At 41.0% G+C, this 19,078-nt stretch overlaps 1 protein-coding gene across 1 annotated transcript; it reads right to left on the bottom strand.

Moving 5' to 3' along the window:
- Window positions 1-2,001: 2,001 nt before the first annotated feature.
- On the bottom strand, window positions 2,002-11,214 carry LOC146967418 (cerebellar degeneration-related protein 2-like). The gene is made up of 6 exons (XM_085761266.1): window positions 10,886-11,214; window positions 9,881-9,993; window positions 8,110-8,258; window positions 7,054-7,221; window positions 3,870-4,077; window positions 2,002-2,619 (listed from the first exon to the last, which is right to left on the bottom strand). The coding sequence occupies exons 1-6, from the start codon at window positions 10,965-10,967 to the stop codon at window positions 2,011-2,013; spliced, it is 1,329 nt and encodes a 442-aa protein (XP_085617392.1). The 5' UTR covers window positions 10,968-11,214; the 3' UTR covers window positions 2,002-2,010.
- Window positions 11,215-19,078: the final 7,864 nt, after the last annotated feature.

Genomic DNA, 19,078 nt, shown 5'->3' with positions numbered 1-19,078 from the left:
CATCAAATACAAACGTAGCGTCTCCTCCGCTGTTATAAAAATAGCTTGCACCGACAATTAAACTAACAAACCTACTGCTAAAACTATATAGGGATTATGGCAATGGGCCAATTTGCTAAAATGTTGAACTATCCCTTTAAGCCAAATGAACTTGATTGAATGAAGATGTATGCCCGAGTTTGATAGGTGCATTTCAACCGCTGAGGGCTCAGTTTACATACAGGTGTTTAATAATGAATCTACAGTATCTAGGATGTTTGTAGTGTTTATCACCTACTTTACTGTCAAAGTCCAACACACACACACAGGTTGAAAGAGCTAATGTCAGTGTTCAGAGAGAGAGAGATGATGATGATGTGTCTGTTGGAATAGCTCTGGCTGTACAATGTGTGACTAAGGTCATGGGTTTCACTCCCATGTTACAGAGATCACGCCGCAGCAGCGCCCCCACATGGCGCTCTCAAAATCTCTGTAGTTTTGAATAGTCATTGACTCTGGTCAGCGTTATATTTAAGCCTGATTTGCTGCGGTTTGTTTGAAGTCCAGCAGGACGTGTGGCGGCTCCACATTACAGTCATTTATTACATTAGATGACAAAATAACTCTTTCATCATATTCAAAGTGAAACGTCAAAACGTCCATGTTTGACTGTGACACCAAATCTATACTCGAGCTGTTACAATAGATGACTCAGAGAAAAAAACACACACACACACAGCTGCTGTGTCACTTTGCTTCACGGTTTATGGCTCAGAGCAAAAACATAAACTATGAGGTCCAGTCATAAACAGGTAAAACACATCGTACTTACATACAGTAGTACATACAGACTATTATTCAGATTTGGAATATGATTGAAACAGTAGCACATCACACTTGCATTAACTTCACGAGACAGAAATATAAAGTGTCGGAGGAGCATTAATAATGCCTGTGCAATTCTAAAGTGCATCTCAATGAGATTTAACAGGACGTCTACAAACATGTGCACAATCTTTAAGCTTGAACAAGGACACGTCGTCAGGCAGCGAAAAGCAACAGCTTCTAATCATACGCGGCTTCCTGAGGCTAATATAATCAGGAGGCCGTTACATTATCAAGTACATGGAGTTATTATCATTTTGGTAAACCTCCCTACTTCCCTTTAATATTAACATTCACTCACGGTCGTCTAACCTAACACACAGTAATCAATCAAGTATAGATTCTCAGAGAAATGCATGTTACAATTACAAAAGTCCAAATATATTTTAGCACCTTGAATCATCGGCTTTTACTTCACCTCCTTCACCAATATAAACACCACTTTGCTACATCGGTTACTTTTCCATTGGTCGTTCTTATAGGCGCAGGCAGAACTATCACCAAGAAAGCTACTTTTTTCCCCCCCATACAGTAGTTGCAAAGAAGAAAAATAAAAAAAATGCAAAATTTCACATTAGATCTTAAGAGATCAGTAAACAAAGAGCAGATACAACAGAAACACTTTTCTTTTTAACACACCACATCTGTAATTTCCTTAAATTGTCCTGCAAAGGTGTAATTTGTGACTTGATGCACAGGTTTGCATGCCAAGTCTTTTGATTTCTCTCTAGGAAACTACAGAACATGTAAAAAAAAAAAGTGTTTCCGACTCAGCATATGAAAAGAGGACAGATTATTCCCCAGAAATGATTTCCACAGGAGCTCGTTTAAAAACAGGGCTGTGCAAAGTGAGGTAGAGTGATCGGACAGTAGAGACGGCGGCGTTAGGCACTGGTGTATTTGTGCAAAATGAGCCACATCACATCGGAGACGTGAGCTGGTGTTGGTGTCTGGCCTTGGTGTTTCTGCATCACTCTGGTGTCTCGACTCCTTTGCCGGGCATTTCTGGGTAAATAACGTACAGTAAAGAGTAGACGACTTCTTTAGCTTCATGTGCTGCCGTAAAACGAGTCGTTTTTTTGAAACTGGAAGATGGCGATTAAATTAGAGCAGGTTTTTTTTCTTTCTTTCTCTATCTGGAAGCAGCTAATGCATAAGAGGCAGCAGGCCACCAGCTGAAGGTCTCCCCCTGTTTTCCATCAGATCCTCTTTGGTTTTCTGAATGCGGGAGAATATTTCCCTAAACAGTTCCTTGTACTCCGGCTGGTGGAAGTCGTCTTCAAAGTCCTGCATGTCCGTCAGAGCTGGGCAAGCGGCGGCGGACGGCGTCTGGACCGACTTGTGGCTCGGGCCGTCCTGCTCGTCCTCCTGCGGCCCCAGGTGGCAGCGGCGCAGCAGCTCTTCGTACTTCACCTGCAAGGCACTGTACTGGGCGTCGACCTCGTTGAGCAGCGAGATGCCGCGGTACTTCACCACCTCGGCCCGCCGCACGCAGGAGCACTCGTGGTCGTAGATCCGGTCCGAGGCGTCGGACGTCTGCAGCGTCTTCATCAGCCGCTCGCTGTCCCAGCGCTTCAGCGCCCTGGGGCTCCGGGCCGCGTCCCCGTCCCCGTCGTGCTCGTCCTCCGGGTTGAGGAACAGCGAGTCCGGCAGCAGGTTGTGGATGACGTCCGGCCTGGATTGTCGCGTCGAGGACCCGGATTTCCAGAGCTGACGAAGCTCTTCGGCCTCACGCTCCAGCTCCGACACTCGGGCCTGAAGAAGACGGAAGATGTGAGAATGAATAAGTGACTCCCTTTAATCTGACTTTATTAAAGGGATAGTTCACCCTAGAATGATATTTCGCTCATTATCTACTCACCCTCATGTTGACTAAGGGCTGGAAGAAGTTTCAGATTCCTCCGTCCCTTCTCTGAGTTACAGGGGGTCTTGGCGTAGCAGTGCATGTCCATATAACGGTTGCAAAGGGACACCAGAGCTCTTCGTAAAAAAAACACACACAAAAAAACATCCAAATACCTCCATGATGCTCGTATGTAATGTCCGTCTTGTGCTGAAGCCCCAAATTGCGTAATTGTCCCGAAAAAAATTAAATAAGTCTATATTTTAAGCATGTTTGTAGCGGAAGCTTCTCGAAGCTCCTCTTCCTGGTCCGTCCAAATCTCGCGTGATTTGCGCCGGCGTCAGTGCGGTTACTGCGAATCACGCGAGATTTGGACGGACCAGGAAGAGGAGCTTCGAGAAGCTTCCGCTACAAACAAGCTTAAAATATAGACTTATTTAATTTTTTTCGGGACAATTACGCAATTTGGGGCTTCAGCACAAGACGGACATTACATACGAGCATCATGGAGGTATTTGGATGTTTTTTTGTGTGTGTTTTTTTACGAAGAGCTCTGGTGTCCCTTTGCAACCGTTATATGGACATGCACTGCTACGCCAAGACCCCCTGTAACTCAGAGAAGGGACGGAGGACTCTGAAACTTCTTCCAGCCCTTAGTCAACATGAGGGTGAGTAGATAATGAGCGAAATATCATTCTAGGGTGAACTATCCCTTTAACTGGAGTCTATGTTTTAACATGTTTGATTTACATGAACCTAACTTTGTGGTCATGTAGAGACAAGCTGTGAAACCTTGTACCGTGTGCCCCTGTGTTATTTTATTTCTGACAGTTTTACAAACTGAACAAGAGGAAAATGAGCAGAAAAAAGTTCATATTTGTATGTAATTGTAAACCGATTCAAATTAACACATGTAGACAGACAAAATTAGACCCCCTAACCCATTGGCATCTGACACATGATCGTCATTCAGCTGGTGCAAGTTGCTTTACATAGGAATAATAATAATAATAATAATAATAATAATAATAGGCTAAAATAAAATAAAATACAATAAAAGTTACCTATAATTACACTTAACTAATCTGATTAAAAAATAAAAATAAGAACCGAAGTGCAAAGTGTAATGTGTGCGTTTTCCAAATGTATCTCTCAGATGTACCTGACATCCCTCCATCCTCACTAGCCGTTGCTCCAGAGCGGCGTTCTCGCCTGCGAGCAGCTCGGCCTCTCGTTCCGCCTCCTCCCTCCTCGCTCGCTCGCCGGCGAACTGCGTCTGGAGGGCGCGGAGGGACTGTCGCAGCGACGCCTGCTCCTCCTCGCGCCACGACTCCAGGTCGTCTGCGGGTTCGTCGGGATCACAGTCGTACCTGGACAGAAAAACAGACGACGGTAGGTTTTACTTCGCTCCACAGTTCATCCTCTTCACTGTAACCACACTTCCTGTTTCTTCAAGTCACTTGTCACTAAGTTAACCAATCACAGGCGAGGAGGGCTCAGGTAATTATAGGCAGAACTAGAGAGATTGATTCAAGAGGTTACTCTAACTGGAGGAGGACCATCTAATCAGAATCTCAGTGAGAGGACATTGAGTAAAGATTGTTGAACAGCTCTTCTTAATCAATTATGACTTTTATTATTAATCACACGCAAGTTGACACTTTGTCCCCTCTTTCATAACTGTTCCTCAGCGTTTTATCTTCATCACCCATCTGATTTATTATAAAGCAAAACGACACAGTGAAGAGAAACGGTGACAGTTTGTGCCAAAGGTCACAAACCAGGTTCAGTCTCATTACGCTGAGGAGACATACAGTACACGTGGCATCTACACTGGCGGAAAATATCTATTTTTAAGCCAACAGTGGGGATTTAAATGCCTTTTAAAATTATAATTTTTTTTATCTATGCTTATAAATATGAATACAAATATCTTGTATCCTTGGTGTGACATATTTAACTGGGTCTCAAAGCAATTTAAAATGAAAATATTTGGCTCCTCTGAAAGGACATCAGCCCTCCTTTCACTCTCCCTCCCTTTTTTGGATTTTTCGTGTACTGACCAAGGTTTTGATCCTCCTTTTATGGTTTTCTTTCTTTCTTTTCCTTTTTGTGTGTGTGTTTGTTTTGTTTACGGTATCATGAGACAGGAAGCACTAGACTACTTTGGTTATTGTGTAGATCCTCATATAGCCTCCGTCTTTCTTTTCATCCTTCAATTATTTCATTTACCAATGTCAGGTGCTGTATTGCCATTTCGTATAGGTTTTTTTCTATTTTTTGTAAAAAGGTAAAAAAAAAAAAAAGACAAGAAAAGAAATCTTGTATCTTGTACATCTAGGTCTGATTTGGAAACCTGTGTAATTGTGTGTATTTTTTGGAAAAAAGGAAAACACAAAAGCAGGTGACGTGAGATAAGAAACAGCAGACGGGCAGAGAAACGCACACTAAGCAAGAAATTGGGAACTTAGTTATCAGTAGAACCAAGGTGATTAGAAATCAGCTGAAGAATCGATTGCAGCTTGAGAAACATATTGAGACATGTTCGTTCCCTCCGGCTTCAGACTTTGAACTCTTTCCTTCCAACCTCATCTTCACTGCTACGAGTCCAGACCTGCCTCCTCGTATCTCCCTCTCCCTGCCGCGTTTATCACAGACTTTCCAACTATCTGACCTGGATGTTTTGATGCAGCAGCCCCTAACGGGATTACACAGACTAAACTCAGCAAGTGAAATGAACTTGTCTTGGTCCAAGCTCAAGAGGAAGTGACCACAGCGTGAGACATTCAGAGTGCTGTGAGGTAAACACGGCCGCCTGCCAGCGAGTGGGATTGGCACACGTACAGAGAGGAGAGAGCTATTCACCGTTTCCCTTCTTGAAGCTCACAAAGAGCTCCTGGATCAGTGAGAATGCAATTAACATATCTTGTCTTAAAGGGTTTAATGGATTTCGTGACCCTGAACTCCTCCAGTTCAAATGCAGCGACAACAAGCACTTGCAGATCCTCAAATTTCTAAATTAAAAAATTAATTGCTTGCCAAATGTTGACTCATCATTTCAGCGCCCCTGGTCAAAATTTATTTTAATGTGAACAGTGAAAGCAAGTGGAAGATGAAACGATCTCCAAACAGGCATAAAGTTAAACATGAAACACTCTTTTGGAATATTTTAAGCAATATCAGTGTATTATTTTTGTTTTAGAGGGACAAATAATATAACTCTGACTAAGGTATCAGATAAGCTATTTACTATTTACACACTGTGATAGTTTCCAACGGGGGGGCTACTAGGTACGAACTATGCAGGGTGGCCAAACCTTTGCTGCAGGCCCTTTTCCTTTTCTGTCATTATGAAAATGTAAAACATGAAAATTAAAAAATACACAGTGGGGAAAATAAGTATTAAACGCGTCAACAGACATGCATGGTGAGCATGCATAGAGGCCATGGCGGCTGAGTGCATTAATCATGTTTTTCTTTTAAACAACTGTACCTGCTGATTCCAGGTCTCTCTAAATCTCTGTCAGTGCTCTTTTGCCTTTGGACAACTCTTCTTAGTTTTCTTTTGACTGTCAGAAATCTTGTGAGGAGCACCTGGTCATGGCCAGACTCCAGCTGCTTTCTTGGCTTTCCAAACCTTTTTGCACCTCCTCCTATTCTTCATGTGTTCAATACTTATTCCCCGTGTCATTTCACTTTATTACACATTACTTAAAGCAGAAGTAAGCGGAATATTTGTGTTAATATAAGTCTTAAATAGTTCTATCTTCCGACGGCAATCACTTAATAGAGTGTTTGGTCTGAAACACGGGTCTGTCAGTCACTCTGCTCTGCTGTAAGCCGAGGAGAAAACTTTCCTTGTATCCTACAACCTTTATCCAATGAGGAGAGAGAACGGCATAAAGGGGCGGTCCTCTCTGTGTGTGCAGCCAAGGGATGCGCGTGAATGTGGTGACGTAGGGACGAGGGCGGGGACTGCTAACTCCATCGGCTGACAGGAAGTTAGCCAAAACGACGGGATCGCTTACTTCTGCTTTAAATTATGGGCATAAATGTTTGGATTTCTTTGTATGTGTGCATCACTTGGGTTGTTGTCGACATCTGGTGAAAATGTCATGTCAATTGCTCTATTATAATATATGTAATATATTTCTAATAGATATAATATACGCGTTCAATACTTTTTTACAGTATATTGTTTAAAATGTAAAGGGAATGTGTCACCTGTAACTTTATGCCTTTTGGAGATCATTTCATCTTCCACCTTCTTAACTGTTCACATCAACAGAAATCTTGACCAAACTTTTGCATGACACATTGTTTACACTTTGTTGGAGCATCCTCACCTCAGCGTGTTCTGCAGCTCTTTCAGACAGGAAACACTCTGGCTGCCGCGCGGCGACCTCCTCTCTCCGTGTGGAGACCTCTGAGGCTGAGGACTCAGCTTCATCTCCTCCACCTGATGCTGCAGCTCCTCCACCTGCGTCTGCAGCAGCTCCACCGTCTCCATCAGCCTGCACAGGAAAAAACAAAACACAGCTCGGTCATATCTCTGATTGCCACAGATTTGACCACAGCAGTGCAATATCTTATAGTATGAATGTACATCTCCCTGTATAAATGAGTGGTGTGAAACAATTGTGTGCATGTTTGCTTTATGTAGGTTGTTTTTTCTTTAAGGCAATTTTGTTGCACTTTTGTGCAATGACAATTAAAGGGATAGTTCAACATTTTGGCAAATTGGCCCATTGCCATAATCCTTATAGTCTTAGGAGTAGGTTCGTTACCTTTAATTGTCGGTGCAAGCTATTTTTAAAATGTCAGAGCTGCTCAGAGATACGCTACGGAGGCTAATGGGATTTCTTGGTTTCCCCCATCAAACTCATCAAATACACAATCCAACAACTCCAAAACGCTCTTGTGGACAAGTTGTGACCTGCACTTTCACCACGCTATGAAATAATAACGAAACATTATGAGACAGAGTTGTTTTCGAGGTAATGCAGAGACTGCTTGCTGAAAAACTGCCCCCAACGGGAACGCGCATCAGCGGTTTTGCATGAATTTACCTTGAAAACAACTCTGTCTCGTAATGTTCCGTTATTATCTCATAGTGTGGTGAATGTGCAGGTCACAACTTGTTCACGACAGCATTTTGGAGTTGTTGGATTGTGTATTTGATGAGTGAAACCAAGAAATCCCATTAGCCTCCGTTGTGCAGCTCTGAGCAGCTCACGGCTCTGCTCCGCCATTCTAGCACCGACAATTAAAGGTAACGAACCTACTGCTAAGACTATAGGGATTATGGCAATGGGCCAAAATGTTGAGCTATCCCTTTAAGTTCTGAATTATGATCAGGGGATATTTTAGACTGTAAACAACCTCTACATCTTCTGCCTTACCCCTGGATCTTCTGCTGGGCCGACCTGTTGTCCTGGACCAGTTTGTGGTTGCTGTGCTCCAGCTCTCGGGACGACACGTCCAGCTGCTCGTACACTTTAGCATGTTGATCGTTGACCTGTCGGAGGAGGTCGACCTGCTTCGTCAGGTACTGCGGAGACGGACACAGGTGGACGGAGATAAAGAAGACATGAGAGGAAGGACCGTTTACCATTTACAGTAATGACACATCCAGTCTACTGTTGTAGTTAGACTGAATCCGAACATCACACTAGAACAAAATGTGCACATAAAGAGACAGATCTAAGACAGGGAGACATTAAAAACACTTTATAAGTATAATAAATAAAAGAAAAAAATGATCAGTTGTGAGTAAAATTGGCAATTTATACTCTAAAAGAGGGAAAAGTTGTTAGAGATGTTGGACTTCTAACTTGATCCATATTCTAGCCTCAACACAACAAAGTGAATTCATATTAATAATAATAATTAGCAGTAGTTTAACTATCAGCAGACCCTGGAGCTTTAAACAGTTTAAATGCTGCTCCTGAAGGAACCAAACCCTTATTTTTTTTATGATCATTATCAATAATTAGCTGCTTTAACTGCAAATATTAACAGCCAAACCTTTTTTTATTTCCCATGAGCACCTGAACACCTCCTAATCTCCCCTCAGTGGAACAATTTCTTAAAGAACAAGGTTTTATCTTATCAGCTGCTGCAGCCAGGACACTTTGAACCTTTCATTACATAAACTGCTGAGAACCGACTTCACACTGACAACAGACCGCCGCCGTCGGCTCTGCAGTTCAATGCCAAACTAAACAAACAGACGGGACGTAAACAGAGTCAGACATTATTGCCAATGTTTAGGGCAGGTTATTGGGTTAGGGTCTATTTTTAAAAGATTCAGTTAAAGAGTGACAGTAAAGGCAAACGGGGGGGGACAGGTAATCAATTGCAACACACAGGTCATGAGCTTAAATCAGAGCCGTGACGTCACAGGTGTCCAGCCCAGGTCTTAAGAGATTAAATCTGCATGTCAGCAGCGACATGTAGAGAGGGATTTACCCGTAGACAACAACGCGGGCTAACCCCACTCAAGGAAATTAAAACCACGCTTCAAAAGTCAGGAATATCCCCTCAAGCAGGATACAGCAAATAGAAGAGGGTCATAACAAAACAAGCACATACAAATAACACAATTAGTTAGTTAACTCTTAATCCATATAAATATACATCCTGGTTGCAAAATAACAATAATCCTCCATAATTTTAATCATAGTAATCTGATACTTCTTGATAAATACTCTCTCATATGAAGAATACATTTCAAACCTCAGTAAATAATGTTTCATTTCTATCTTTACTGTAGATATCAACATTTTACTGTATTCGACTGACTATCCATTCCAGCATTTTCAGGAGAATTATCTCTGCTTGGTTATTAAAACCAATTTATTTTAACCATCTGCAGTCTTCCTGGCTCTAGTAGGGTTCCTCTAGTAGGGTTCAATCAACAGCAGAAATGTTGCCTGACAAGCAAAATTTGGTTCGCAAATTCCTCTCCAAAGCATGTGAAGCTTAAATGTTGTGTTATTTAAAAAAAAAGGCCATCGTGTTCAGGCTGAACTGAGGCTTTTCTAACTCAATATACTAAATCTCAGGTTGTCCAGTCTAATAACACATGAAAGAAGGAATTAGTGCCTCATGAATGAAGCAGGGACGTCATATCTTATCATTTAAAAATCCTGATCCATCACACTCCTTTACCTCGATCTCCTGCAGCTGCTCGTGGTTGGTGGAGTACATCTGCTGCAGCCCCTGCTCCAGCTCCCTGTTCCTCTCCAGGAGCGTCTTCCCCAGCTCGGCCGCCAGCTGCAGGTCTGTGGACGGGACGAGAGACAAGAGACAAGAGACAAACGGAGAGTGAAGAGGCAGCAGCAGCAGCAGCGTTTCACAGCTCATGGGTTAGTTAGTTAGTCTGAAACACTGAGTGAGATGGACGTTCCTGTACCAAGCAGCTTTGGGAGGTTTTCTAGCTGCTGGCGTTGGTCCAGTAACCCACTTTTCAAATATTTGTGCCAAAGGGTTTATCCACCTTCACTACTAACTAAGACAGACATCGGTGCAAAATGTATCTTGAAGGTGCTTTAATGGTTATTCATTATGCACATGTTTAAATTTCTCCCTATCATTTGACCTTTATTCTTATTTACTGTATCTTCCCTCTAAAATCTAGAATAAATAATAAAAATTAAACAACAAGTGATGAAAACATGAAGCAGAATCACAGACAAACCTGTAATATTCAGTGTAAACACATGCATTAACGACAAAAGGGGACACATGAAGAGACAAGTCTTCATTTCTGACAGACCTTTTCTATTTTTTTTTTTCACTTTGCCGCATATCTGAGTGCCCTGCTGACTTCTGTCTTTTTCCTGCAGCCCGGCAAATGTGCTTCACTTCCTCTACCACAGTCCTTCACACTCATTTAACATCCTAATTCAAGATTATAAACATTTAGTACTGTCTCAGATTATCATTCTTACAAATGTGTCCTTGTACCGTGCGTGCACCTGCAGAGATCAATTACGAGTTTTTAACCTGATACACATATTAAACGGTACTAAATATGATGTATTATGCACATTTATTAAAGATGTGTTGTGTTTATTTCTTCTCTCCGGTTCTGAGGTGCAGCATCAGTGTGGTTGGTTTTATTTTAAGGCTCAAAGACAAAAGACTGAAACAGGGAAACTGTAGACTACCTACCATGTTCAAGGTCTTGCTTGTCGTACCACGGTTCTTCCTCCTTGATCTCAAATTCCTCCTCCACGATCGTGTCCGTCAGCATCTTCACCGCCGAAAATCACCCACTTTTACGGTCTATTTTTCCGGTCCCTGAACATGACAAGGTCTCACGGGTGTTAACAAACCACGGTCCGGTCCGGTCCGGGGCCGCCGCGTCCTCCTCACCGCCGCCGAGCTGCTGCTGTTTCTCCCGCTGCTGCCGGCGCCGGTGCGTGTGAGCTCATCACCGGACAGACAGACACAGCGACAAACGGACCCACAGGTTTGAACCGTTGCTGCCGTGGCAACAGACTTCCGGGTTTTAACTTCAGATTAAAAGCAGCGCATGTTTTTTTTGGGAGAGAAATATTATTTTACTGAATGCATCATGAAGTGAACTGTTCACACTGTTAATTAGCTGTCAAATTTTATTTAATAGTCTTCTGAAACAATCTTATGAAACCTACACCACTCTTTTATAATCCTTAGTAACACTTAGCCTACTGCATTGACTTCTTTTTTTTTTTCTTTTTTTCTTTTTTACTTTGGTCTGAATCAGTTATGACCTACAGTCTATGGTTATGACATGCATGGATGGATGAACCTGGTTCAGAGGGAACATACTGTATATGGAAAGCCAAACATGTCAAAATTTGTCTCCTTCACACAGCATTATAAACACTGTAAAAACAATTTGGGATAACAATTTTTTTCTTCATCAATATCTAAATCACTATTATTTAACACAAGTTCTCATTTCAAACAACAAGCTCTCTGTCCATGCGATTATTCCCACTTTATACAATGCAAATTAAAGAGATAAGAGTGTAGATAGGACTAGTATATAAAAAAAAATACTGTTATCACAATTCTTTTTACTATTTTGAATGAATAATAATCAGAGATCAATTATGATTTCAAAATAACCCAAGGAGTCAAGGACTTTTTTTTTTTTTTTTTTCCCTGAGGGGCTTTTTATTTTGAAGAGCAGCAATAGATGCTTCCGGTATTGACCTGCCTCTCTTGGGGTTTCACCATCAGATCACCACACCTGTTCCTCCTCCGTGTGTAGTAGCACACAGGCTCAGTGACCACACGGTGGCGCTGCCGCAACAAAACTGAACACGCTCACATTATATCTATCATATAAATGTTGTTTATTTGTAATATTACATTTATCTCTTCATTTTGTGAATCTAGATTAAGTTTGTACATGTGAGTGACAAGTCTATGGTGTCGATTTAAAGTAGTATGACTGCCATAATAGTCATATCAAACATAAACATAGAGTTTAGTGAGAAATATGTTTCGTATTATAGGCTATAGCCTAATTATATTATATTATATTATATTATATTATATTATATATTAGTCTATATTATATTAGCCTATTATATTATATTATATTATATTATATTATATTATATTATATTATATTATATTATATTATATTATATTATATTATATTATATTATATAGCCTGTAGTCTGATCAGAAAAACAGCCAAACAACTAGGCTACAAATGAACACAAAGATGCACAAAATGATAGTAAATTATTTCCAATTCAGTCTGAATTGAAAGAGCAATCATCCACTGCTATAATGTGTGTTGCAGGTCTTATTTTGCGCCAGATGGTGGCAGTGTAATCTCACATTTTCTTCCTCTCATTTCCTGGTTCAGCACAATGCAACACAAAAGTCTTCATTGAAACTAAACAAAGAAGACATGTTTAACAAACATACACCGACAACATGCAGTAAATTATTCATTCAAACACATTCAGAGAAATAACATGACATGAACATGACTTTTCTGTAATGTTCATTAAAAGAAATTAACATAATTAAATAGCCTAGATTAACCCAACGCAGTACACATAACCTAAAGCCTCTGCTTGGTTATTTTTCCGCTTCATTATCAGGCGAAGACAGATGAAAACATCCTCCATGGTGGATGTTTGCTGTGAGAAACATCCTGCCAGCTGATGATAAATGATCTGCAGCTCTGCACCCAGAGGATCATCATGATGAGTGCAGCTCCAGCCCCTTCACCTCCTCTTTCGTCATCCATCCCTTTTCCTGCTCCTTTTTTTTGTGTGAAATTATGCGAAACGTGTCTCAGATGCTGAACAGGAGTGTATCCTGGTGTGTGTTTAAATATCCCCAAAAAGGAAAATAATCCTATTAAACCTTTTTACTTGAAACAGTCTAGACTGAGTTTAGCTATGTGCTTACTATATAAACAGCCACAGCCAAGATAGCAACATAACATCCTCTCCTATCCTACAATTGTGTGATATGGTGGTTCCCAAGGGATCACTGAATGGTTTCATTGGTATGGACTGGAAAAATGTGATCTGTGAGTGTGAGTATTGATTTGCTACTTTTAAAGGGGACAAGTTGATCCAAACCGGGAGGATGCCTGACCTCCCACACTCTGAGGGTCAAACATTCAGGCCTGTGCATCAGACAATCTAAAAAAACAAAAAAAACAATACAGGAGTTTGTAGTTTGTAGATTTTCTCCAGTTAGTAAATGAAAATGAAATGAAATGGCACCAAGATCACAGGAAACACATTCTGGGGAAAAACTCAGCAAAAGACCCTCAGCAGCCGGAGGCAAAGTACCAGCTCTTCACATGAGGACCTTTACCCCCGCTGATTGATTTTAATTGATTTTAAGGACTTAACAGTGTTCTTGATTAATAGCAATTACTCAGCAGGAGCTTTACATTTCTGGCCTCCATGTAATTGCAATTAAAACCACACACTTACATAACTAAATCCCTGCAAAACTATTCACCTGCTTTCGATTAGAATGGTAAGGGGAACTATATGCAAAGGGAAACTATCCGGTTGCTTTCCCACTGTTTTGCTAAGCCTCCTCCCGGCCATGTGCATTTGTTTACAACGAAACCGGTGAGAAAATCAATCAATAGAGTGGTGGATAACGTTACATATCGTATACAATGTTACAACGTGTATATTTGTGCAGTCTTATCTGTCATAAACAAGAGATTACGGGTTACAGGGTGCGTTTGAGAGCTGGGACACCGGGTCAGAGGCTCTGATGACTGGTTTTTGGCTGAGAGACGCTATGTGGAAGGCAGAGAGCCTCTATTCTCCCTGGAACAAGTTATTTGTCATTTATCTAACCACCACAATTACTCCAAAGCTGTTTAATTAAGGTAAAAAAGAAGTGCAGTTAAGCAGAAAATCCTGCATAGTTCCTCTTTAAACCTGCTAAACATCAGCACATTATTGTCAATCTAAGGTCAAATTGATCTGAAAGCACAGCTAATAAGAAGTGTCGTCTTGGTAACAGTTTATTAGTGGAAGTGAGATTTTGAGTCGCTTTTACTTGGAAGCATTAAAAACCCTCAAGAGAATAAAGATTTAAAAAAAAACTGGAACACTGGAAAGCCTCCAGTATCAGAGTCGACTGTTCGCCAACTCATCTCTTCCATTAAAGTCTTTTTATTTACATCCGTTCGGTGCTGGTGGTGGTGAAATTAATTCATCAATCATCAGCGTAGCCTACCACCTATGACTCGCCGTCGTCTCTGCCCTGATTACTAAGTGTCACTTAAACCAGGAAGTTGAATCAGAGCAGCAGATTTTCACAAACAGATTGTGCGAGTGAGTGTGGTCGTATAGTGAGTCTGGAGCATGAGGAGTCACACTGTCACATCTCTGCAGCTCTCGCTTCACCCCGGGGCTCAGCAATCCAGCCAGGTTGAGGATTAGATGCTGTAAACATCACAGGCTTTTTTTTTTTTTTTTTTTCTCCTTGAAGGCCTCTTAGCACCAGCGTCTTTCATGTCCTGTTTGCGCTCTTGCTCGCTCTCTCTCCCTCCTCTTTTGGTGCTCCACCCCAAAGTGTGTTCCCTCTCTTCCCATCTGTCCTCCACCACCATCCTCCTGATTTCTTCTTGCACCTCTGTTTTGTGGCTTGTCAGCGAGATGAGAGAAGAGGCAGAGCAGGAAGCAATGAGCTCTCTGTGGGGGATTCAGCCTCTCAGAGTGATAAAATAGCTGTGATCTTTTTTTTTTCCCCTGCAGAATCTACACTCTCTGTCTGTGTTTCTGCTATCTACACTTACATAGTAGCTTTTTTTTTTTTTTTTTTGCTTTTATTGATGCTGCTCTGCCTTTTCATTTTGGATTTCATGGGGTGTGAAATGCCAGACCGACAGAATGGGACCCCATGCTCTCCTGTATAGCCCTCCTGTTATTTTATCTCCCTGTCAGAAAGGGATTAGAGGCGTATTACAAATGCAAAAAAAACAAGGTTTCCAATCATGCTTTCTCTGTGGTGGTGGCGGAGGAATCTTCAAGTAGCACAATAATGGGTTTGCAAATGAAAGGAAGTTAGATAAACGGAGGGAGGAAATTGAAATATTACAAACGAGAGCGTGAGAAAACAGGATCATTACCACTGTGCTCACCAGCCGACTGACACATTCCTCCTCATCCCTGCAGCGTTCAGGGTCAGTAATACTGTTTCTTGCTGCCATGGCGAGGAAACAGTGACATTAATGGGCAGCAGCAACCCCAGTAATGAGTTGTTAAAAGAGAAATTTGAAGCTTTACTGATCTGTTTCCATACCAACTGTCTTAGCTGTGGGGACTGGAGCCTCTCGATATTTTTGGGGGGAGAAGCTGTGGAGGGGGTTTAATGGGATTTGAGGAAGTACTTCTGGGTAGAACTTCAACACACACACATGCACATAATGCATATGACAATGCGTGTGAGTGCTTGTTTTAAGTTAATCTTCAAAGCTCTTCCTTTTTTGCAGAAATCCACCATGACAGGCGGAGAGCAGTGAGCCTGCAGTGATTTAAATTTGTTGTGATTTTTATTTTATTTTTTGACTGACTACCATCTTCCTTCCTTCCACGTTTTTATTTATTCCCCCCCTTCATTTGCTGTTTTCCCTGTTGTCTCTTCTTTTGTTCTGGACATGCACACAAACCAAGCCAAGGATGGGAATGATATACTTGCATTGAGACGAGCCGCCGCCGTGTTGCCATAACAACCAAGCGTTTGCAAAAGAAAAAAGAAAAAAATCAGTATGATGCCAACTCTCATCCAGTATCACATATGGGCATCCGTTTGTGGCATTGGAAAGACAAAAACACTGGCAGACAGACACACATGCACATACAGTAGTGTGTGCACATGCATGTGTGTGTCGCACATGTTATGTTGCACCAGTCCATCCATGTTGTTTGACCGTCTGACTGTCATACGTGCAGATAGGAAAAGACACATAACAGAACAATCATAATGATGATGATGATGGTGGTGGTGGTGGTGAGAAATTGGATTTGGGTTAAAGATAACCAAGTGTTATCACTGAAAAGCAACATCAAAGGCACCGTTGGCAGTGGAAAATATGAAGGTTTAAAAAAAAAAAAAAAAAAAAAGTTTAATTTTATAAGTAATCTCCGCACCCTGGGGCTCATGGGTAAAACAAAAACTCTGTGAAGTAGATGAATTTAGCTAATCTCTCCCGCACAGCTTCAGGGGATCACAGAGACACAGGAAAAGAAAATCACCCCTGTGCCTGCGTTGGTGTTGAAATTTTATGAAACAGAAACATCTCATACTGCAGGAATACTGAGCATGAATGAGTTTAAACTCAAGAAGGAGAACGTGCTTTTAACCATGGATCCAAGAGGAAAATCGGTCTGCGTTTTTTAGTGTTTACAGATTTAAAAGAAGAATAAACGCAGCCCTGTCCTGCCCAGATGTTTTCCAACTTGTGTGTGTGTTTGTGTGCATGAGAGGAGACGTGGCTGATGGTTGCACCGAAACACACTGCTGATACAGCAGACAGGAGGGATGATGGATGACGGGGGAAAGGAGGTGCCAAACTCCATTTTTATGAAGGCGATCCATTTCAGAGCTGCAATGATTAGTGCATGAATTGATTTTTCATTCATGATCCCCAGAGGACTGATCTCCTGACTTTTGAGTCCAACACCGCTCTGATGAAAGTGAAGAAAATATTATGCATATGCAACTGCACCATACAAGGTCTGTGTGAGTCCACAGAGTACAAGTCAGATGGTATTTGTTGTTATGCAAGGAACTACACTGAAGTGTCAAGCCCCCATGCAGAGCTGAAAATGCTGCATATTAGATGTAATAACCACAGGTTTTCTTAATTACAAGACAAGAGGTTTGTTTTTCTATATTAGATACAGTTGTATTAACAGGAGTGCCCAAACTGCAATTGTTAGGAAAGTAATTATGTACTTGTCCACTCAAGGTTTCACAGGCAGCTGCCATTTATTTTAGTTCACAGACTTATATTAGTTCATTAAATATTGTTTTGGTGACTTATTAGGTGAGTTAAATGCAGCTTTACAGCATTAGGCTACTATGTTAATAATGTTTATTTTTATTTGTATTACTGAAATTTTAAAATACTGCACATTTTATTACAAATAAAGGCTTTTTCAACAGTTAATTTAACTTTTTAACTCCCAGAAGTTACAAGGTAGGGCTTCGTGGTAAGTCCTGATTTGACCAATCAGCTTGCTTCCTGTCATTTGCGTGTTTTGCGTCACTTACGTCAGTTTTTCTGGCGACGATTCGGTTCGATTCGGTTAGCTTTAGCAGCAAAAATATTTCGCAAACTCAAGCCGATACAGGAAAAAGCGGAAGCCAGAAGAGAAAAGACAGATGATAGAGGAGAACCGGAGGAATTTAGTGGTGAACTAGAGATATTAGACCATTAGACATTATTTTTTACTCACCGTAGCCTCGTCAAGTTCGTCGGATGCTAGCCTGATGCTAGCCGGCTAGCCGTGCAGCCGGAAGCTGCCAGAAGCCAACGTGACCGTGACGCTGGCAACGTAGAGCATGACGTCAGAGCGTGACGTAGAACAGCGGAGGAGGTCCAGCAGGTGAACCTAACAGGTGAGTAGGCTACTGGTTTATCTGTTTCTGGAGCAGGATCAGAGACTCCGATCTGTAGCAACTGAATCGTTAGCTACCTCTTTTAGCTACTGAAATCTGTGTGATAACATGTGGCCCATGACATGTCTTGTTGATGAATTTTCATTCATTAGGAAACTAGGTTACAATAAAGAAAGTATACACAAGACAAATGTGCAGGTAAAATATAAAGAAAATATGTCTAATTATACTGTATACACTACCAGTCAAACGTTTGGACACTGTTTTTTCTATGCATTACTACATTGTAGATTCAGATTGAAGACATCAAGACTATTAAGAAACATACTGTATATGCAATTATGTAGTAAACAAAAAAGTGTTAAACAAAGCAAAGCAGAACATGTTTTATATTTTAGATTCTTTGAAGTAGCCATATTTTTGCTCTAATGGCAGCTTTGCAAACTCTTGACCTTCTGGCATCATTGAAGGAGTTCCCAGAGGTGTTGTTGAGCACTTGTTGGCTGTTTTGCCTTCAGCATTGCACTTTGGTTTAGGTCAAATGACAGATAACACTTTGGTTTTAATTAACACTTAACTGTGTTTACAACATAACTCCATACTTCCTTCATAGTTTTGATGTATAGAAAGTAATAGAAAGGGATAAAGATAAAGAAAAACCATTGAATGAGAAGATGTGTCCAAACTTTGACTGGTAGTGTATAATCTAATAGTTTTAAGATTGCACTGTCATGTTATTCGTTTGATTAACTAATAGATGAAGGTAATGAACGTCTATGTCTGAGTGTCAGACATCCAGAAGGACAAGTACGGTGTAAATTAGTGTGATCATAAGCTGATCACATTTAAAAGAAAAATATTTTCACCTGGGCCAATCAAAACTATGTTGAGCAACTGTGTGGAAATGAGGAATAATGTGTCTGTCTGAGGCAATGAGGAAAGAAAAAAAAAGTATAATTTATGACTACGTTTAAAAACGAACTATACACAGTATAACAACTAAACAAGGTGTGAACAAGAGACAATTGCAAATGCAATTGGGTTACTGCTAGAAAAGAGAGTGTAAATTAATGAGATAAAGCTGGTGGATTGTAGTAATATTACCATATGGCTGTGGCCAAAACACTTGAAAAAGAAAAAATCTATCTCGGAGAAATCAGAAGTAGCTGGTCTGCTGAAATAAAACAGCTCAGTATGTTGTAAAAACACAGGTGTGCAGGAAAAACTAGAAAATGGAAAATGGCC

This window comes from Trachurus japonicus, chromosome 19 (genome assembly GCF_045865225.1).
Source record: "Trachurus japonicus isolate A0001 chromosome 19, Traja_1.0".
NCBI lineage: Eukaryota > Metazoa > Chordata > Actinopteri > Carangiformes > Carangidae > Trachurus > Trachurus japonicus.
The sequence above is the reverse complement of the archived record's forward strand: the minus strand, read 5'-3'. Positions and strand labels throughout refer to the sequence as shown.

What these genes read in the sequence shown, in the direction of transcription:
- LOC146967418 (XM_085761266.1), bottom strand. Translation starts at nt 10,967, where the DNA reads ATGCTGACGGACACGATCGTGGAGGAGGAATTTGAGATCAAGGAGGAA. An exon ending in GAGCTGCAGAACACGCTGAG is followed by an intron (nt 4,078 to 7,053) that starts GTGAGGATGCTC and finishes TTTTCTGTCCAG; the next exon opens with GTACGACTGTGATCCCGACG. An exon ending in TGAGGATGGAGGGATGTCAG is followed by an intron (nt 2,620 to 3,869) that starts GTACATCTGAGA and finishes CGTCTTCTTCAG; the next exon opens with GCCCGAGTGTCGGAGCTGGA.